Here is a 23,312-nt window from a genome sequence, read left to right on the forward strand (position 1 = left end):
ATGGATGACAGCTATGATGGAGGAAATTGAGTCTACAGAAGAACAAGACTTGGGAAATTGTGGAAAAACCCAAGGGAAGAAAAATCATTAGGTGTAAATGGGTCTTTCGTAAGAAAGAGGCAGCATCTGAGAAGGAGCGTGAAAGGCATACTTGTAGCCAAGGGCTATGCACAGAAGGAGGGGATAGACTACAATGAAATATTCTCTCCAGTGGTGAAGCACACTTCGATCCGAGTACTACTCGGAAATATTCTCTCCAGTGGTGTAGCACACTTAGTTCCGAGTACTACTCACTTTGGTGGTCATGTATGATTTGGAGCTTGAACAGCTTGATGTGAAGACTTCATTTCTTCAAAGTAACTTGGAGGAACAAATTTACATGGAGCAGCCTGAAGGTTTCAAGGTGCAAGGGAAGGAAGATCATGTTTGTCTGCTTAAAAGGTCACTTTATGGTCTTAAGCAATCTCTTAGGCAGTGGTACAAGCTTTGATTCCCATATGATGAAGATTAGCTACACAAGAAGTGAATATGATAGTTGTGTTTATTATAAAGTGTCAAGTGATAAATCCATTATGTTGATGACATGCTCATTGCTGCAAAGAATAAGCATGATATAGTCTCTTAGAACTCTTTGTTGAGTGCAGAACTTGAGATAAAGGATCTTGGTGCTGCTAAGAAGATCCTCGGCATGGAAATCCTTAGAGATAGAAATGCATGTAAACTTTGGGTAACTCCGAAGAGGTACAATGAAAAGGTGCTAGAGCGTTTCAACATGGAAAAGGCTAAAAGCCGGTTAGCACTCCGTTAGCTAGCCTTTTCAAGTTATCTGAAAGGGAATGCCCCACAACATATGAGGAGGTGGAGCCAATGTCTCAGGTCCCCTATGCTAGCCCAGTTGGGAGTCTCATGTATGCTATGGTTTATAGCAGGCCGGATTTGTCTCATGCATTCAGTATTGTTAGCAGATACATGAGTAATCTAGGGAAGGAGCATTGGAATGCAATTAACTGGATCTTCAAATATATGAGCAAGACTAAAGATATAGGTGTTATGTTTAGTGGAAAGGGAAGTTCCACAGAATTGGCGAGTTATGTTGATTCTGACTATGCTGGTGATTTAGACAGGAGGTCTACTACAAGGTATGTATTTATATTGGCTGGTGGACCTATATCATGAAGGGCAATGCTTCAGTCTATAGTTGCACTGTCCACTACAGAGGCAGAGTACATGGCAGTAGTTGAGGCTGCCAAGGAAGGAGTCTGGTTGGCTGGATTGGTTCGTGAGTTGGGGTTGGAGCAAGGAGGTACAATGTTACATTGTGATAGTCAAAGTGCCATACATTTTGCATATAATCAAGTGTCTCATACATTTGCAAATAATAAAGTGTTTCATGCAAGGACAAAGCATATTGATGTGAGGTTTCACAAGATCAAGGAGCTCGTGCCAGAAGACAATATTCACTTGAGAAAGATTTATACAGATCGCAATCTTGCAGATATGCTTACCAAGCCGATCACTTCAGAGAAGTTGGAGTCCTGTTTGGACTTGGTTAATATTACTCATTGTTGAAGATGAGGGACGCACCAAATAGGTGCGGGTTTGTACCTTTGTTGAGGTACGGGGATGAAGATGTCTACAGGTTATCTTTACAGGAGGCTCAACAAAATTCAAGCCAAGGTGGAGATTGTTGGTGTACGATATCTTGTATTCTTTCGCAGTTTAATCCAGGGAATATTGGTGCAGGCACCTCGGCAGGCAGGACGGCAGTCCCGCTTGTCAGTAAGCAGGCCGTTTTGTACTATCCGGATTAGGGTTTTTCACTATATATCTGTAGCAAGGTTTTCTTTCTCTATTATGCAAGCAATTTGAGAGGTGTGAGGACGAGCACTGCAACCCTATTCTCCAATGATAGTGAAGCAAGATTTCATCTCACCAAGGACATAGGCAATCTTGCCGAACCTCGTAAACTTGTGTGTATTGCTTGTTTTTTATTTTCCATTATCTTCTGCATCGTTTTAGGGTTGCGATTCTACAGATTTTTGGACCGATTGCCACTGCCCTTGACATAGCCAATCGGACCAGTCCAGTTCAACCCGGTTCGGTTCTGACCGGTTCAAGGAAATAAATAAATTTAAAAAAAAAACTTAAATGGGGTTTTCTGGAAGAATTTTTTAACACTTTTTTTGCGTTGAATTAGTTATTTCATGCTCTTTAATTTGATATGCACTATCAGCATGTTTGGTATCCATTGAGTCATGGTTTTGTTAATTTTTGTACATAAGGAATCATGGACTGTTTTGATTCTGCTCCTAGTGTACTGATAAATTATGTAGGTAAGACCCAAGTTTATAGCAATTGATATGAATATCGATGGTACTGTTTGTGCATTATTTATATTACATTGGTATGTCTATATTAAATCTACATGGAATATGTATCCCACTAAACTGTCTGTCATACTAGGGATGTCCACCATTACAATAACACTGTTTTAAATCCACCAAAGTGGTAAGAATTAGTATTACCATAATGGGTGCATATCTCAAAGAACAAAAAATGGGCTAGCAAAGTCGATGATGTTCACCAAAGGTGACATTGTATAAGTAAGTACATAATGCACATAGATTTGAGAGTACTTTAGCTTAGGAGCTGCTGATCACCCAAAGGTGACAATACCTTCAAATTGATAGTATAACCTGCAGTAATTGCAAAGATGTAAGTGGACCAGTGCATTTCATACCCAAAGGTTGGGAATGTAGTTCCGGTTGATACTTATGAATATTTAATGGTTAGGCATGTCACATTACTACTAGTTATGCCTGATGTGTGCCAATATTTACATGTATGCATAGACTATAATGCATGGATTGTGATAGAATATTTATTTTTATGAACCATGAAACAAGATGTCAACTAGTTATGCAATTCAAGAAACCCCAAAACTGACTAGTGACAACTACAAGAAGTGGCTAGAAGACTTAAAGACTTGTATGTGCCTTAGGGACCTAAATCTTTGCACTAGGGTACCCAAACCAGCTGTAGTGTACGCTTCTAGCACATCTGCCAGAAAGACTAACCATGAGAAGTGGGTGACTGCAAACAAGAAAGCACTGGGAGTCATAAAGAGTGCTTTTCTTGAGATAGTGAAGAATAATCCTGAGGTGAAAGAAATGGTCGTTGAGTACCTAGAGGCCGTCAAGGCTAAGTTTGATCGCTCAAAGAAGTCTCAGGATGGGGATCTGATGAATACTTTTACCACATCTAGGTTTGAAGGGGTTGGCGCTGCCAGAGACCATATTTTGGGGTTAGTTTCACTAGGAAACAAGACTAGAGGGCTAGGAATCAAGTTTGACGATGACTTCCTGGTGATTATAGCCCTCAATTCATTATCAGACTCCTACAGTCACCTCAGGATAACTTACAATGCACTGAAGGATCAGTGGGGCATTTATGAACTAATAGATGTGGTGACTCAAGAAGAGAACGCACAAAATAGGAAGGGAACTCAAAACAAGGGAACTTCTTCAGCTGGTCCTGTCAGAAACAATAGGAGGTTCTCCAAGAGGGGAGGTACACCCCACAAAAGAACAAGAATTTCTAGGCAAGGAAAGGGCAGCAGACAGGGGTCAGAAAGACTTGAGTAGGATTGAATGTTTCTGGTGCAAGGCAAAGGGTCATATGAAGAAGGACTGCTTCAAGAGGAAGGCCTATCTGGACAAGAAGAAGGACATCAGTATGCACATTTCTATAGTTTGCTTTGAGTCTTGTCTTATTAATGCTCCAGTAGACTCTTAGTGGTTGGACTCAGCTTCACCTATTCACGTCACTCATTCATTACAGGGGTTTATAAGCAAGAGGGTGCCAAGCCACGATGAGGTGAGCATGTTCATGGGGAATAGAGCTCAAGTAGCAGTGGAAGCAATAGGAACCATTAGGCTATCTTTAAATTCAGAATTTATTTTAGTCTTGCAAGATGTTTTTTTTATTCCCTCCATGAGGAGTAATTTGATTTCTGTATCCAAACTTTGTTCAGATGGATACTCAGTTAGTTTTAATGTGAATAGCTTCACTTCATTGCATGATTATGTTTTTGTGGGTTCTAATAGTTTGGTAGATGGGCTTTATAGATTGAACTACAATTCCTTATGGGTTATGAATGCTGGTGTGAAACGTTCACTGATAAATAAAAAGTCTTCAGTATTGTGGCACAAAAGATTGGGCCATGTCTCTAAAAAGAGAATAGAGAGGCTAGTGAAGGAAGGAGTTCTGGAGGACTTAGACCCAGAAGAATTAGGGACTTGCATTGAGTGTATTAAGAGGAAGATGACAATCTCTAGGAAGAAGGAAGCCTTTTCGCATTGTTGGAGTGTCGGATCTCTTACAGACGGACATCTGTGGTCCCTTTCCAACACCAACACTGAATGGTCAACATTATTTCATAATGTTTATTGATGACTGGTCCAAGTATAGATACCTTTTCTTGATCAATGGTAAAACCAGTGCACTTGACTCTTTTAAGATTTTCAAGGCAGAGGTGGAGGTTTTCCACTCTAAGAAAATCAAGGCTGCTAGGTCTGACAGTGGTGGAAAGTATTATAGGAGCAGTGACACTAGATAGTTGTCTGGACCTTTTTCCTTGTTTCTGCAAGAAAATGGGATAGCACCATAGTACTCCATGCCTGGGACACCTCAACAGAATAGAGTTGTAGAAAGAAGGAACAGAACCTTAAAGGACATAGTCAAAACCATGATTAGTAATACTGATCTACCAGAGTCTTTGTGGGGAGAGGCACTCAAAACTGCCATATACATTCTCAACAGGGTGCCTAGTAAGGCAATGACCAAGACCCCCTACGAACTCTAATAGTAGGAAGCCTAGCCTAAGACACCTATAAGTCTGGGGTTGCCATGTTGAGGCCAAACTTTTCTATCCCCATGAGAAAGTTCGGGATTCAAAGACTTTCAGCTGTCGGTTTATTGGATATCCAGAGAGATCCAAGGGCTACAGATTCTATTGTCAGGGTGAAGGAAGTAGGGTTATGGAGACTACCAATGCACAATTCATTGAGAGCAATGAAGATCTAGCCGTGGCACGCCATCTAGTGTTTGATGATGAGTTGGTTGGAACCTCTGCCACTGTTCCGTTTGTCCCTCCATAGTTAGAAGATTCTCAACCATAGATCCAGAAATGACATATGATCTTGCGATCCAAAAATGACATATGATCTTGCACCCACACAAGTAGAAACACCATTACCAGCTGACATAGTTGGAGCACCAAAACCTTCAAAGAGATCCACCAGGACACACAAGTCCACCATTCATTCAGACTATGTGACTTATCTGAATGAGTGTGAGTATGACATTGGTCAAAAGGAAGATCCTACCACTTTCCTACAGGACATGAATCACTATAGTTTAGACAAATGGGTGGAGGCAATGAAAGAGGAATTGGTGTCCATCAACAATAATGGGGTTTGGGAGATGGTAGAGATTCCACAGAGATGTAAGCCAGTTGCATCCAAATAGGTCTTTAAGACCAAGTCTGATTCTCAAGGAAGGGTTGAATGCTACAAGGCTAGGTTGGTAGCAAAGGGCTTCACATAGAGAGACAGTGCGGACTACACAAAGATGTTCTCCCCAGTTTCCTCAAAGGATTCTTTCAGGATCATTATGGCTATTATTGCCCATTTTGATTTTGAGCTACACCAGATGGATGTGAAGACAGTTTTTTCTGAATGGAGACCTTGTAAAGCAGGTTTAAATGTGCCAAACAGAGGGTTTTGAAGAGGTAGGAAATGAGCATTTCGTTTGCAAAATGAAGAAGTCACTTATGGTTTGAAACAAGCCTCCAGGCATTGGTACCTACAGTTTGATCAGGTGGTGACATCGTTCGGGTATACTGAAACCCCATTGACCAATGCATATACACCATGGTTTTAAGTATCGGTGCGTATCGTGCCGTATCGGCCGATACGTATCCGTATCAATAGGCATTGACACGATACATACCGATACGCTAGGGGAAATTTTGGGTCTCTTTTTGTGTATCGGCGTATCGTACGTATCGTATCGTGTCGTACCGTATCAGTACTGATACGTACGATACTCTACGATACGAACTTTTGAAAATTTAAAAATTCCGGAGAGTATCGGTACCATATCGATATGTATCGAAGGTATCGTGCAGTATCGAGCCGTATCATACTGTATCGGTACGATACGGCTACTTAAGTGTGAATTTTTTGTTGTTTGAAACAAACACTTCACACTCTCACCAACAATTTTCTAGATTTTTTATGTTATGTAAAAACAAGTGTTCTACAACTTCCATGGAAATTTTTTATTTTTCTCAAAAAAAAAATTTTTTTTATTTTTTTATTCCGAAATTAATTTTAAAAAAAAATCCCCAAAATTTTTTTTTTTAGAAAATTTAGTTCATTCAACTCTTAAAAATAATGTCATAACTTATAATTACTAAATACATGATTTCAAATGAAACCCACATTTTTTTCCCAAAAAAGTGAGGGTTTCAATTTTTTTTTTATTTCTCAAATCTACTCAACTATATTGGTCCACACTTTGTTGATTTTTTATATGTTCTTTAAAAACATTTAATCTACAACTTCTATAAAAAAAATTTAATTTTTCTACAATGAATGGGACACCCACTACCATAAATATTTCGACTGGGGTAAATATTGTGCCTATATTCGACAAGTGCAGAATATCATTGTAGTTGCTCCTATTGAAGAAGAAGGTCCTAGCCAAGGATTTGAACCACCACGACACTCTTCACAGCACTCATCACAGTGGCAATGGCAATGAGGAAAGAAAAAACTGTAAGAAACTCAAACCTCATCATTTTAAACATTTTCAACTCAATATATTTATCTATCAATACGATACCCTCTACTTAAGTATTTATGCATTCTACATGTTATATATAGTTTTTTTTAACTATTTTTTTTATGCAAAAGTGTATAAAAATGTGTTCCCTATCCATTTATATGCGTATCTTTAGCGTATCTTAGTGTATCTCCGATACGATACGATACCCTCCGATACGTATCTTAATTTTGACCGACCGATACGGCAACCGATACCGATACTTTAATCCTTGATATACACTAAGGTCAGTGGAAGCAGATTCATTTTCCTGGTGCTATCTTGATATTTTGCTAGCCCGCAATGACATGTCCCTACTTTTTGAAACCAAACGGTTCTTGTCCCAGAACTTTGAGATGAAGGATATGGGTGTGGCCAATTATATTCCCGAGATAGAGATTAGTCATGATAGAAGACGAGGACTCCTCAGACTGTCCCCGCATACCTACATTGACAGAAATCTGAAGAGGTTCAACATGTCTCAGTGTTCTGGTGGAGATGCACCCATCAACAAGAGAGACAAGTTGAACAAGCAGTAGTGCCCGAAGATTGACATGGAGAGGAGCTTGATGGAGGACAACCCTTATGCTTTAGCAATAGGAAGCCTCATATATGCTCAGGTGTCAACTAGTCCGAATATTGCCTTTGCTATTAGTGTGCTTGGGATGTTTCAGTCAAATGTCGATACAGCTCGCTGGACAACCAAGAAGGTGATGAGGTATCTGCAAAGGACAAAGGATTTCAAGCTGGTCTACAGTGGTGGTGACAGTCCTGAGGTGACGGGGTATTCTGACTCTGACTTCAGTGGTTGCACGAGTGCTAGGAAGTCCAGGTTAAGGTGGTTTACCAAGCAACTGGTTAATATCAAAGTTTCTACCTAAGAGGTATTTTAAGGTAGGCTAATCTCTGATCAGGGAAAGGACCTACAAGAAAACACATTTATGCGATCACATATGTATAACACAGTTTCCTTGCCTTTACCCTAGGCGATTTGGATAATGAGCTTCTTGTGACTGTGATAGTATGTAGACGCATGATCTATACTAAGAGGTGTCTTCTGCTATTGTTCAACATGAGGGGCAAGTTGTTTGAATGCAAAGTTTAAAGTAGGGTTTTCAGTTATGAGTATACAAGCCCAAACTCCAAATGGAAAGATCTTGTATAAATGTTGCCGAAATGGGAGAATAGGGGATTTGGGCCACACTAATGTGGGTGATCAATATGGGTCCATAGTGGTTCAGCCCACTTTGAGGGATAGGCCCAACCCAACCATTGTGGAGGTGGTTAGGGTTGGGTGGACTACTATAAGTAGTCACTCTTGGGTCCCTGCAATCACATTACGTGAAACAAAGTTACTAACAGAGTTGTGCGAGAGATCCGTGAGGGAGACTGCAGAAGACCCTAGAGGTTTGTTCGTGGGACTCATCTTCAAGCGCAAGGAACCTTAGTTCGTGGTAAAAGCTTTTGGAGGGTTCTTAAACTACAGTACAGGCATGGTTTCAGCCCCTAAACAGTCCCTAATTCATGTTCTTTCTTTGTAACTCTCCAACATTTATGTGTGCTCTAATCACCGTGAGGAGACGATCCTTTGGAGTATTTCCCCAGCAATAGATGCCACAAGGGCATATTGGTCCACAGTACAGCCAAATCCACTTAAGTGAGTCGGTTATGGTTGGGGGACATTATTGTAATCTCTCTCTCTCTCTCTCTCTCTCTCTCTCTCTCTCTCTCTCTCTCTCTCTCGGTATCAGAGCCTCATAAAATCTGATCTAGGTTAACTCTCCCATCCTCTCTATCGCCTCTCACCTCTTCCCCTTTTTTGGATCTCCATCCCTCCTCTTCTCTTGATTGTCCTCTCCTTTCTCAAAGGGCAGCATTAATGAGGTAATTCATGGATCTAATTGCTGCCCTAGACCTTACCTCAAACAAAGCATGAAATAGTTATTATCCTGGATCGAGAGCTGCTGATCCCTTCTGCGATTTTTTGGAATCTTCACCCTTGAGGATTGATTCTTCTCCTTTATTGAAGATCGAGTTTTATCTTCATTGAAGAATCAAGGTATTGCATTTTTGGGCAGCATCTGTCACCATCTACTATAACAATTGGAAACTTTTTTATACCTGCAATTTCTCTTTTTAGTGTTTTCTTCAAAAACCCTGACAAAATTGATTTGGGATCATTCCTTTTCAGACCGCTGATATTTGGAGGGATGTTTTGCCATACCCAGAGAACTCATCCCAAGTTTGGCCCCTTTCTGACCAATATTTTTGGAGCAATCAACAATCTCCATCTCTGCAGCGATTTAGTAAAAGTTGCCCAAACTTTTTTGTGTATTTTTGCCCTGCATCGATTTGCACTCTGCTGGTCCATGTCTGAGATAACTACAGCTAACTCAGGAATTGACGGGCAGACTCAGAATTGAGATAACTACTACTAACTCAGGACTTTACGGACAGACTCGGAATGACTATCTACCTTTTGCAGCTTCTCCATCAAATTTGATGGAACCAATTATCGAATTTGGTCCCGATCAACCTGCCTTACTATTGCTGGCGTGGACTTCTTGGACACATCAAAGGTAACACAAAGATGCCTTCTTCCATTGGTTCCTCTCAGGATCAGTGGATCCCTACTAACTCTCTGATAATGTCTTTTCTGCTCGACTCTATGCGGCCATACCATTGATAGTGATTATTTGTTATTGGAGATTGCTGCCCAAATATGGAAGGCTGCAAAGGAAACCTATGGGAAGGTTGGGAATGATGCCCAGGTGTTTGAAATAAGGAAGAAGCTTAACACCACAGCTCAGAAGGAGTTATCTACCTCACAATATATATGCAGTGCTTCACAGTCCGTGGCAGCAACATGATCGCTTTGCCAATTATCAACCCTCCACCGCTACTCACAGTGCTGCCTACCATAAGCATGTTGATAAGATCCAACTATATGATTTTTTTTAGCTGGCCTAAATGTTGAGCATGATCAGATTAGGGTCCAGTTACCAGTCGAACCCCCTTCCCTACACTCCAACAATCATTTGCCCCGGTCAATAGTGAAGAAACTCATCGTTCTGCCATGCTTCAAACTCAAACCATAGATCAATCTGCTCTACAGATTGTTGCTAATTCTACCACTGTTGATGGATCCACTCGCACTAGTGATTCTCCTTCAGAGTTCATCAAGTGTGAACATTGCAATAAGCCATGGCATACTAAGGCCACTTTTTGGAAGCTGCATGGTAAACCTGCTGATTTTGCAACCAAGCGTGGCTGTTGGAAGTCCAAGACAAGGGAAACCACGCCGAGACAGTCACTTCTCCTACTGCAACCGATATTGGTCTCTCACAGGATGAGCGACAGGCTTTACGTAGGATGTTGAAGTCCTCTTCTGCTGCTCCCACACCTGCATCTGCATCTGCATCAGCATCAAACTCTACCCTCTCAAGTTCCAACTTTTCTCATTCAGGTATCCATTTTGGTGGTCTCTATTTGCTTGAAGATGATTCTCCCACTATTACTACCGCTGCATCACCTTCTCCTTCACACCAGCTCTATTTGGCCACTTCAAAGCTCGATCACTGGCACTATCATTTGGGTCATCCTCCTCTAGGGACTTTATCATATGTTCTTTTAAATTAGTTCAAGATTGTGATAGAGATTATATTTTTTGTGAGGCTTGTGTTTTGGCCAAATAGATTTGATCTAGTTATTTACCTTCTAATAAAATAAGAATTTCCCCTTTCAATATTATGCATACCGATGTGTGCGGTCCCTCTCGTCACACCTCAATCTATGGTTATCACGGGTTTGTAACCTTTTAGCATTGCTCACAACCCTATCCAGCATGATTGAACCAAGCATGTGGAGATCGATAGGCACTTCATCAAAGAGAAGCTAGATACGGGTCTTATCATTGTGCCTTTTGCTCACAATAGTGAACAATTGGCTAATGTATTTACTAAAGGTCTTAATAGTAAGATGTTTCATCCTATTATTTGCAAGTTGGGCATATGTGATATCTATGCACCAACTTGAGGATGGAATGTTGTAATAATGGGTTTTAGGGCAAGTATCAATTGCCAAATGGACCCTAAGGGGTTCAACGGTCTTTGTAATCTTCTAGAACATTCTCTCCATTATTATAAATAAAGAAGGCTAGTGTCATATTTTACTAAGTCATTACCCCATCCAATAAAGTTGAAGCATGCATTGTATAGGCTAAAGCAATCCCATTCTGCTTGATTCGAGAGTTTCCACAAGGCTATGATTGCTACAGGCTACTCTCAAAGCAATGCCGACCACACTCTGTTTATCAAGAGATCTGGTGGGAAGATTGCTATCCTAATAGTCTATGTAGATGATATTGTTGTTATTGGTGATGATTTGGCAAAGAAATCTCACCTTAAGAGATATTTGGGTAAGGAATTCAAGATCAAAGATCTAGGACAGCTTCATTACTTCCTTAGCATTGAAGTTATCAGGTCTTCTCATAAAATTTACTTGTCTCAGCGGAAGTATGTGCTTGACCTTCATTCTAAGACAGGTATGTTGGGGTATAAGCCGGCATATCCTCCTATTGAAGCTAATAGTCACTGGAGTAGCAAGAAAGGTGGCCCTGTGGATAAGGGAGATATAAGAGATTAGTGGGTGCTTGATCTATCTTTCTCAAACACGCCCTAACATAGCATTTGTCGCTAGCCTAGTCAGTCAATACATGCATGATCCCTACTTTACTCATATGGAAGTTGTGTTGCATATTCTCTGTTACTTGAAATCTGCCCCAAGAAGTGGCATCATTTTTTCTCCTCATGATCACCTTAGGGTGGAGGCCTTCACAGATGTTGATTGGGCAAATTCCCATGATAACCGTAGGTCTACTACTAGTTATTGCACATTTGTTGGTGGTAACCTTGTTATATGGTGAAGCAAGAAGCAAGTTGTGGTTTTCCATTCAAGTGCTAAAGCAGAGTTCCAAGCTCTGGCTCATAGCATTTGTGAGTTCCTATGGCTTTATGGTCTTCTCACTTATTTCGTTGTCCCTGCCACCCTTCCTATGAAGCTCTTTGGTGACACCAAATCTTCCATTAGCATTGCTCACAACCCTGTCCAACATGATCAAACCAAACATGTGGAGATCGATCAACACTTCATCAAAGAGAAGCTGGATATGGGTCTAATCACTGTGCCTTTTGTTCCCAGCAGTAAACAATTGTCTTATGTATTCACTAAAAGTCTTAATAGTAAGATCTTTCATCCTATTATCTGCAAGTTGGGCATATGTCATATCTTTGCACCACTATAAGGGGAAGTGTTGTAATAATAAGTCTAGAGAAAGTGTCAAATTCCAAACAAGTCCTTAGGTCCTTAGGTCCTTAGGTCCTTAAGGGGTTTAATAGTCCTTGTAATATTCTAGAGCTCTCTCTATTATTATAAATAAAGAGGGCTGGTGTCATATTAGACATAAGTCATTACCCCATCCAATATACCTAATACCAATTCTTTTTAAGGTATCGTATCAGTACCGTATCGTATTGGTGCCTAAAGAGACAATATGTATCGGTTGGTATCAGAGGATAGGAAGGATACTTAAAACCTTGTTACTAGCTCATTACATGAGGAGCTTGCTAAGGAGGAGGAGTTATGGAGACAAAAGACTCGTATAACCTGGTTACAGGAGGGTGATAGAAACACCAAGTTCTTTCGTGCCACCACACTCCAGCGGAGACAACAAAATAGAATCTAAAGCTTAAACATTCTTCAGGAACAATCTGATCATGAAGTTTATTAGGACGTTTTATCACACATCAATACAGCCTTCACATTAGAAGGTGTTAACGGCACCTTATTTCTTTTGTATAAGATGCGATTCCCACAGTGATATCATCAGCAACAGATGACACGCTATGCCATCCTCCATCTATTAAAGAGATGCATGAAGCTTTATTTGCTATGAGCTCACTTAAATCTCCAAGACTAGATTGTTTTTCTCCAATTTTTTTCAGATATATTGGGATATTTTAAAAGTAGACATATTCGCATTTGTTATTAAATTCTTTGAAAAAGGAATGATTGAGTCAGACCTGAATGAGACCTTATTTGTTTGATCCTTAAGATTCCCAACCCAGAGAGCATGGACCATTTTTGGCCTATTTCCTTGTGTACTATCATATTTAAAGTGATTACTAAAATCACTGCCTCAAGATTAAAATTGATCCTTGATGAGATTTTTTTTTTTTTTTTTTTTTAATGCAATCCTTGACGAGATTGTGACACCTTATCAATCTGCCTTTGTTCCAAGGCAATCTATCTCCGAAAATATTTTCAAATCTCATCAGTTTTTTCATTACATATAGAAGATGAAGAAAATTAAGAAGATTATTGCTTTGAAGCTTGATATGAAGAAAGCTTTTGAGGGCTTGGAGTGGAATTTCATTGAACAAATGTTATTGGAGATGGGTTTCAGCAACCATTAGGTTAGGATGTACTACAATAGTGTCTTGTCATTTACTAATCAATGGGGACGCTCGTTGCACATTTGTACCATCGAGAAGGATCCAACAAGGGGATCCCCCTCTCACCAGCTTTATTCATTCTTAGTTCTCATGCTTTGAGTAGCCTTCTTATCAAGGCTAAGCGTGATGAATTGATTCATGGAATTAAAGTATGCAACTGTCAACTGCCTATTACTCATCTCCTTTTCCCAAATGCAGTCTCCTATTCTCATAATTGCAACTGGCTGAAATCGGAGTCTTAAAGGATTGTTTAGAGATGCATTGTAAGGCATTAAAAAGCAATTAATTTGAAGAAATCCTGTATGACTTTCACACCAAATACCCATCCCAAGTTGAATAGACGGTTCTCACGGATCTTAAAGATTTCTTATGGTTTTTAGGACCAAGAAATATCTAAAATTACCCACTGATTTTGGCCTCTCAAAGACATCTCTATTCAATGATATTTCAGTGAGAATTAACAGGAAGCTTGAAGGATGGAAGACCAAACGACTATCTCATTCTGGTAAGGAGGCATTACTTAAATCTATGGTTTTCTCAATGCCAAATTATGCTTGTATGCGTTTTAAATTACCAGCATCAAGGCAACAACAAATTTATTTTGGGGTGATAAACCTAGAAAGTCCAAGTTGCATTAGGTGTCTTGGAAACTGTTATGCTATTCAGAGAAGAAAGGAAGACTAGGATTTCGTGATCCATTCCTTCACAACAAAGCTTTGCTTTCTAAAATTGCTTGGCTGATATAGAGAATAAACCAGATTTTTTATTGGTGAAATTCCGTAACGATATGTACCACCCTCACTCCCAGTTATTATTGGCTAGCAGAGGTCATCAACCAAGTTGGGTGCGGCATTGTATCATTGAGAACCAACATGTCTTGAAGGGTGGTTTTCTATGGTGTCGGTCATGGAGAGCATATTCACATTTGGCAGGACAACTGGATTCTAACATTACCTGGATTCCACATTAGGTCTCCTCAACCACTAGATTCACAGTATACTTTTGTTTCCCAACTTATTGACCAAAGTAATAGAATTTGGCGACATGATATTTCATACGATCTTTTCACACCATCAGAAGTGGTGGAAATCTTGAAGATCAAATTACCATTATTTCCTCACGGAGACCAGATAGCATGGGGTGCTGATAAAATGGTGTCTACTCAGTTAAGAGTTATTGGCCTTTAGTTTCCAATCAAGTAGATCATGAGGAGTTGGCTCATGCTTATTCATGTACTCGGTCTACTTGGAATCCCATTCCATCTTAGGTATCAAATAAATTTGGAACAGTCAGACCTACCCAAAGATTCAGCGATTTCTGTGAAGGGCTTTTGTCACGGGTTTGGCTATTGGCTATTGCCTACGACATCAAACTACGTAATCTACTTGTTCCTCCCAAATATAGCATATGTGGTGAAACCGAAACAATATCTCACATATTGTCAGGTTTTCCATTTGCGAGATTAGTTTGGTTTGGAAGTCCTCTTGGCTATATTGTTCCCACAATGAGTGAACCAAGCCTTGAACCTTGGATTCATAGCTGGACATTTTTTCACCAAGGGAAAAAAAACCAGTTGTGAAATTGTATCTCAATGTTCTTTTATCTTCTGATTTCTATGGCTGTCACAAAATGATTTGGTGGTTGGCTGCCAAACACGGTCACCTGAGAGTTAGAAATAATAAGTACCAAGGTTAGAGATGAGGGAAGAAGATGGAGGAGATGAAGGAAGAAGAAGGAGAGAAGAAGAGAGAAAGAGGAGTTACGGTGGGAGCAAAATCGTGAATGAGCTCTTGCACATCTCACCCATATTACATTCAAATATTAGTTTTAGGAATTACATATTCCTCCCTTAGGGAGGTGAAAGAGAAATAAGGAAAATTATATGTAAGAACAACTTAAGATAAAACAGTTCCTAATGTACCCCTAATACACATGTTCTAACACTCCCCCTCAAGCTGAAGAATAAATATCATGCATTCCCAGCTTGCATAAGAGAGTACTGAACTGGTGAGGAATGAGTCATTTGGTGAAGATATCCGCCAATTGATCACCTGTTCTCACAAAGGGTGTGCAAATATTACCAGAATCAATCTTCTCCATGATGAAATGCCGGTCTACTTCAATGTTCTTTGTTCTATCATGTTGTACAAGGTTATGAGCAATGCTTATTACTACTTTGTTGTCACAATAGAGTCTTATAGGTCCTTCAGTGTCATACCCCAACTCGAGAACCAACCGACGCAACCAAGTGAGCTCACAAACAGTATGAGCCATTGCTCTGTACTCAGCCTCTACACTGGATCTGGCTACAACCGGTTGTTTCTTACTTCTCCATGTAACCAAGTTGCCACCCACGAATATGCAATAACCAGATGTAGATCTCCTATCAGAAATGGATCCAGCCCATCAGCATCGGAATAACCTTCAATCCTCAAGTGATTGTTCTTGGCATACAAAAGTCCTTTTCCTGGAGAAGACTTCAAGTATATGAGGATATGGTACACAGCATCCAAGTGCCCACTCTTGGGTGCATGCATAAACTGGCTCACAACTTCCACTGCATAAGAAATGTCTGGGCGAGTTAGAGACAAATAAATCAGCTTCCCCACTAGCCTCTGGTATTTCCCTGAATCAACAAGGGAAGGGCAACAATCCTCTCCTAGCTTATGATTCTGCTCAATAAGAGAACTTGCTGGTTTACATCCCAGCATTCTTGTTTCCTTCAACAAATCTAGAACATATTTTCTCTGGCATACATTGATTCCCTTCTTAGATCTTGACACTTTAATACCCAAGAAATATTTCAAGTGTCCTAGATCCTTGATCTCAAACTGTTTAGCTAAATAAGCTTTCAGCCCAGTTATCTCCTCATCATCATCTCCAGTCACCACAATATCATCAACATACACAGTCAGCGTTGTGATGGTGCCATTACCTCTCTGGGTAAATAATGTGTGATTTGCTTGATTCTAGGAGTATCCATTTTTTAGAATGGCCTATCTGAGCCTCTTAAACCAAGCCTTTAGTGACTGCTTCAAACCATAAAGTGCCTTTTTTAGAGGCACACCTTCCCATCGGCTCCCAGAAACTTGAAGCTAGGAGGGGGATGCATATACACTTCCTCCTTTAAATCTCCATGGAGGAAGGCATTCTTCACATCTAATTGATATAAGGGTCAATCTCTGTTTGCTGCCATAAATAAAAGAACTCTTATAGAGTTATGTTTGGCCACAGGAGCAAAAGTCTCCTGATAGTCAATCCCATATACTTAACTGTACCCTTTGGCCACCAATCTTGCCTTATACCTCTCAATAGCACCATCTGATCGGTATTTGACCGTGTTGACCCATCTGCATCCAACTGGGATTCTCCCCCTGGGAAGGTTAACTAGTTTCTAGGTATAGTTCTTCTCAAGAGCCATCATTTCCTCTGACATGGCTTGTTTCACTTAGGGTCTGACATAGCCTCAATAATAGTTTTGGAGATGGAAGCAGATGAAAGAGCAACAGTAAAAGCAACACCTGTAGGAGAGAGAGCATCAAAAGAAATAAACTGGGTTATAGGATTAGTACAACCTCTCTTACCTTTACGAATAGCAATAGGAAGATCCAACTCCAAATGAGGGGAGGAGATGTTACCTGACTGAGGAGGAGAAAGCTCAGGATGTGGAGACAAAGGAAACACTTGGCAGGTCTTCTTTGTCCTTCTTGTGTACATAATAACAGGAGCCTTCTCTGTACACGATTCATCCACAGTAGCAATATTATCCACCTCTTTATGTTTACCAATATCAAAGGAAAAAATGAGTAAGAGGCAATGGGGTAAGAAATGGAATGGCATCAGTAGCTTTTTCACCTTCATTTCCATTCTCCCCCTGAAGAAGATGCTGATGAGGTGCAAAGTAAGGGGACAGACACAAGAAATATGACATCTTTGGAAAGAAATCGCCTACGAGAGGGAGCATCTAGTAAACACAGCCAAAACACAATCTACCATCCATTTCAGACCATAAAACCTGAAGAAAAGAAACCAGGCAATACCTGGCAGCACATAGAGAATGGAGTAAAACTCCAACAGCACACAAAATCAGGGAGCGAGGCTTGGGGAGTCAAATATAGACCCTTGGGCGATTCTAGTGAGCTATTCCACTCTCCCAACCCAGCATGGATGAGAGAGAAAAAAGGAATCGAACCAAGCAAGGGCGGTAATGCTGTGGAGAGATTCTTCTCTCTTTGTGAGCTCTAAACTGTCTTTGGAGCCTTCAAATCTCCCTCCAAGTGTCTTCAACTTGTTTTGACAACTCCATTGGGTTTTCTTGTATACCTTTTTACATAGTATAGCCTCTAATGGACCCCTCTTTCTTTTAGGGTTCCAAGAGAGACTTAAAGAATGAAACTATAAGGGATTGGTCGACTCTCAAACCTTTGTACTAGCTCTGATACCAAGTTAGAAATAATAAGTACCAAGGTTAGAGATGAGGGAAGAAGATGGAGGAGATGAAGGAAGAAGAAGAGAGAAAGAGGAGTTACGGTGGGAGCAAAATCGTGAATAAGCTCTTGGTCATCTCACCCATATTACATTCAAATATTAGTTTTAGGAATTACATATTCCTCCCTTAGGGAGGTGAAAGAAAAATAAAGAAAATAAGGAAAATTACATATAGGACAACTTAAGATAAAACAGTTCCTAATGTACCCCTAATACACATGTTCTAACACTGAGGATATGATTCGATCATCTACCAAGGCCTATTGTGAGTAACAGATTGCATCAGTGGAACCCCATTCTACAATTGCTCCAATATCTTCAGTCATCTATAGAGCATATTTGGATGGATTTCATGAAGACTAACATGATTCTAGGGATTGATAAAAGAGGCCTTGGTTTCATTGGACAGAATCATCTTGGAATTCCATTATTTGCGGTTTTTAGTCCAAACAAGTTTATCTCTCCTAATATTGGTGAAGCATTAGTGATAAGATCGGATATATTAAAGAGTATCTCTGCAGGTCATGAATTTTTGAAATTGACAATAAGGGTGTGATCGTTTCACTTCAGAAAAACTCCTTCAACAGTCCTTTCGAGATACGGTCGATCCTAGAATATACCAATTTTTGGTTTCTTACTTTGTTCCTTGTCCTTTCGTGTATGTTCCAAGGGAGCTAATTTCGTGTATGTACCAATGGAAGCTAAGCAACAATGCTGACTCCCTAGCTAGGAGGGCACTGTTGGTAACGTGTAGGACAGTTTAGCTCATATCTGATGCATGGATTCTGGAGAGGTCTTATCCCCCACAACCCATGAGTTCTCCACATTAACCATAAATAAAGTGATCTATTAACCGAAAAAGAAACTGCGGATTAAAATCAAAAGCAGAAAAAATCACTAAATACACTTACTTGTGCATGCAGTACTTGTACTCTTGGCTTCTTATGAAATCTTTCTCTCCTTCCTCGAGCTGACAAATAAGTAAAACTAAAATCAATAAAATAAAAATGGCAATGAAGACAATTTTTCCCGGAAACCCATAACCAGGAAACTGTTCTGCAATCTCTCACCGGATCACTTTCATATACGAGCTCGTAACAAGGAGGAGAGAGACACCGAATGGCACAATTCTCCTTCGCTATCATCGATGACTTGCACTCCCACCCCCACAACCCACTTTATATTCCCCATTTGCAGATAACAACCAACAATTATCATCAAGAGAACAAAATAAAACCATTCAAGAAATTAAAAGTACCAAATTTTCACTCAAGACCACCTTTCAATATCGTCATAACAAGCTTTTTTTCTCTCTCTGATCTCATTATCCTGCTAATCATTAAATAAGAGGGAGGGAATCAAAAACATAAAAAATAAATAAAAGAACAACAAAAAAAAAAAAGGAAAGAAAATCGTAGAGATTAAGAACAGAATGAAAGGTTTGAAGAGAAGATTACAGAGATCGGTCGACCAGATTTAGCGAGGACAGAAAATGGAAATGAAGAAATAACAAAGCCCACAAGAAGGCAGAAAATGAAAAATAGCCTTTGGACTCGAAGAGCTTCGGCCATGGATCTATTCAATCTCGTTTAAGTTATGCTCTGTAGTCCAGAATCGCGAACTGATTGCCTGATTCGAGTATAAAAAGTACGAAATATAACGAAAGTGATAATAGGTGTGATACAGCCAAATCATACGGCTCGGTAGGGTGAGGGGACACGCGTCGCCCACCGGGACACGTGTCGCCCGCCAGGTAGGGAGTACGAAGACTCTATCACGCTTTGTCACGTCGTTTGCATGAGGGGAATATTCCCCACAAGGAGGACAAAGGTATTGGAGCAAGACTAGGAGAGAGAAGAAGGTGGACCCCAGAAGGCAAGAGGAAACCCTAGCCCCGAAGAAGCATATAAGGAGGCCCAGAGGAAGGAAAGAGGTAAGCTCTCAGACACTCACCATTACTCCCTTACTGAAAACTGTGCGGCCGACCCTAACTTGAGCGTTGGAGGACTAACCCCAGACAAAGCTCCGGGCCTCCGCCGTCTGTGCTTGTGCAGGACAAACTCGCGGGGTTTTTTGGTAGCAACAGATTGGCGCCGTCTGTGGGAACGACAGTAATAGTGGGGAGAGCCTACAACCGCAGGAAGATAAGAGCAGCGTCAAATGTGAATATGGGGGAAGAACCTCCAAGGGGGCTTCCTCCCTCGGCTAAGATAGGAGGAGTAAGGGGTAATGATGACCGGGAAGTATCCATAAGGTACCCGCGCTCAGGCGGATATTCACTACACGAAGGTAGTGATCCTCCGCCCCCTCCCAAAGCGCAAGAATACGTGACGAGGGAGCAATTCGAAGCCCTCCAGGACAAGTATGACCGGATGGTCGAGGTGATGAAGGAGGTCTCCAAAGCTCTCTCGGAACACCGGCGGAGCACCGCCAGGCCCCCACATCCAACTTGAGAGGGCTCGAGACGAGGACCGGAGCAGTACAGGATCTATAAGATCTGGTCATAACCTTCGAAACCGAGCAGTGAGGGAAAGTCCCTCACCGCGAGGTAGAACGCAGCGTGCCGCCAGAGATCCAAATGGGGATCGGCGCCGAGGAGACAATGAGAGGCACGAGGACTCAGGGTTGAGGCAGATGATCCTAGAACTGAAAGACGAGATCAAGAAGGTGGTAGAAAATCAGACGGGAACCCGCGAGCCAGACCTCACTAATGACACGGCTCTAGCTGATGAGGTCATGAGGGATCCGCTCTCGATCGGCTTTCGCCTACCCAAGTATGACACTTATGACAGGTCTGGGGACCCCGTCGATCATCTGGAAGGCTTCAAGGTCACCATGCAGTTCCATCGAGTCTCGAAAAATATTATGTGTCGTGCCCTACCATTAACATTCAGAGGAGTGGCAAGGCTATGGTACAACCGTCTACCGACGAAGTCGATCCACAGCTTCAGCGATCTAGGCTACTTCTTCGTGAAGGGATTCTCCACTAGCCAACCCCTTCAGAAGACCACGTTGAACTTGACCAACATCAAGCAACATGAAGGAGAATCACTGCGAAACTACATGAAGCGCTTCCAACAAGAGAAGGTCACGATCAGACGTCTGGACCCGAAAGAGGAGTTCACAGCCCTGCTGGGAGGCGTCAAGGATAAGGAGCTGAAAAGGTCTTTGGCGAAGCATACACCGAGGAACCTGGCCAAGTTGAGAGCTCGGTGCGATAAGTACATCCAGATGGAAGAAACCCTTCAAGCCGATGGAGCAGAACCAAGCCTCGTATAAGAGTAGCAAGCATACTCGCATTTTGCAATTTTTGCTCTTACGCACTTTTTAAGTTGTAATTCCTCATCCTAAACTCTGGAGGATCTTATTCATGGAAATTATGAAAGCTGGTTTACGGCAATTAAGAAGAACTCTCCTGTTTGGTGACCTTTACTCTGCCAAATGAAAACAGACGAATGTCCTCACCTCGGTTGGGAGTTTGGCCAAAGCCGAACGGACCTGACCAAAGGTCCTCACCTTGGTCGGGGGTCGGCAAAAGCTGAACGGACCGGACCGAAGGTCCTTACCTCGGACGGTGCTCAGGCTAAGGCCGAGCCGAACTGACCGAAGGTCCTTGCCTCGGTCGGGGGCTCAAGCTAAGGCCGAGCCGAACTTACCGAAGGTCCTTACCTCGGACGATGCTCAGGCCAAGGCCGAGCCGAACTGATCGAAGGTCCTCACCTCGGTTGGAAGTTCGGCCAAAGCCGAACGAACCTGACCGAAGGTCCCCCTCTCGGTTGGGAGTTTGGCCAAAGCCGAACGGACTTGACCGAAGGTCCTCACCTAGGTTGGGAGTTTGGCAAAAGCCGAACAGACCTAACCGAAGGTCTTTACCTCGGTTGGGAGTTCGGCCAAAGCCGAACGGACCTGACCGAAGGTCCTCACCTTGGTCGGGGGTCGGCCAAAGCTGAACGGACTTGACCAAAGGTCCTCACCTCGGTTGGGAGTTCGGCCAAAGCCAAACGGACCTGACTGAAGGTCCTCACCTTGGTCAGGGGTCGGCCAAGGCCGAACGGACCTGACCGAAGGTCCTCACCTCGGTTGGGAGTTCGGCCAAAGCCGAACGGACCTGACCGAAGGTCCCCCTCTCGGTTGGGAGTTTGGCCAAAGCTGAACGGACTTGACCGAAGGTCCTCATCTCGGTTGGGAGTTCGGCCAAAGCCGAACAGACCTGACCGAAGGTCTTTACCTCGGTTGGGAGTTCGGCCAAAGCCGAACGGACCTGACCGAAGGTCCTCAACTTGGTCGGGGGTCGGCCAAAGCCGAACGGACTTGACCAAAGGTCCTCACCTCTATTGGGAGTTCGACCAAAGCCGAACGGACCTGACCGAAATTCCTCACCTTGGTCGGGGGTCGGCCAAAGCCGAACAGACCTGACCGAAGGTCCTCACCTTGGTCGGGGGTCGGCCAAAGCTGAACGGACCCGACCGAAGGTCCTTACCTCGGACGGTGCTCAGGCTAAGGCCGAGCCGAACTGACCGAAGGTGCTTACCTCGGTCGGGGTCTCGTACAAGGTCGAGCCGAACTGACCTAAGGTCCTTACCTCGGACGGTGCTCAGGCTAAGGCCGAGCCGAACTGACCGAAGGTCCTCACCTCGGTTGGGAGTTTGGCCAAAGCCGAACGGACCTGACTGAAGGTCCTCACCTTGGTCGGGGGACGGTAAAAGCTGAACGGACCCGACCGAAGGTCCTTACCTCGGACGGTGCTCAGGCTAAGGCCGAGCCGAACTGACCGAAGGTCCTTGCCTCGGTCGGGGGCTCAAGCTAAGGCCGAGCTGAACTGACCGAAGGCTCTTAGCTTGGTCGGGGTCTCGTACAAGGCCGAGCCGAACTGACCTAAGGTCCTTGCCTCGTACGGTGCTCAGGCTAAGGCCGAGTCGAACTGACCGAAGGTCCTTGCCTCGGTCGGTGTCTCGGACAAGCCCGAGCCGAACTGACCGAAGGTCCTTACCTCGGTCGGGGGCTAAAGCTAAGGCCGAGCCGAACTAACAGAAGTTGCTTACCTCGGTCGGTGTCTCGGACAAGGCCGAGCCGAACTTACCGAAGGTCCTTACCTCGGACGGTGCTCAGGCTAAGGCCGAGCCGAACTGATCGAAGGTCTTCACCTTGGTTGGGAGTTCGGCCAAAGCCGAACAGACCTGACCGAAGGTCTTTACCTCGGTTGGGAGTTCGGCCAAAGCCGAATGGACTTGACCGAAGGTCCTCACCTTGGTCGGGGGTTGGCCAAAGCCGAACGGACTTGACCAAAGGTCCTCACCTCGGTTGGGAGTTCGGCCAAGGCCGAACGGACTTGATCGAAGGTCCTCACCTTGGTCGGGGGTCGGCCAAAGCTGAACGGACCCGACCGAAGGTCCTTACCTCAGGCAGTGCTCAGGCTAAGGTCGA

General features: G+C 42.6%; 1 protein-coding gene across 3 annotated transcripts in view; it reads right to left on the reverse strand.

Moving 5' to 3' along the window:
* Positions 1–19,603, reverse strand: part of LOC122079680 — a 43,372-nt gene extending 23,769 nt beyond the window's left edge. Inside the window, exons 1-5 of one of the 3 annotated variants that reach the window (XM_042646355.1) lie at positions 19,346–19,603; positions 19,168–19,220; positions 18,959–19,064; positions 18,800–18,858; positions 2,677–2,696 (exon numbers count right to left, since the gene is read on the reverse strand). In XM_042646355.1, coding sequence (XP_042502289.1) covers positions 2,677–2,696; positions 18,800–18,858; positions 18,959–19,064; positions 19,168–19,220; positions 19,346–19,459 — 352 coding nt within the window. In that variant the 5' untranslated portion in view covers positions 19,460–19,603. The remainder of the gene's footprint in view (positions 1–2,676; positions 2,697–18,799; positions 18,859–18,958; positions 19,065–19,167; positions 19,221–19,345) is intronic. The other 2 variants (XM_042646353.1, XM_042646354.1) reach the window with 2 other exon arrangements.
* Positions 19,604–23,312: the final 3,709 nt, after the last annotated feature.

The sequence above is a fragment of the Macadamia integrifolia genome, chromosome 5 (assembly GCF_013358625.1).
Source record: "Macadamia integrifolia cultivar HAES 741 chromosome 5, SCU_Mint_v3, whole genome shotgun sequence".
NCBI classification, from domain to species: Eukaryota; Viridiplantae; Streptophyta; class Magnoliopsida; order Proteales; family Proteaceae; genus Macadamia; species Macadamia integrifolia.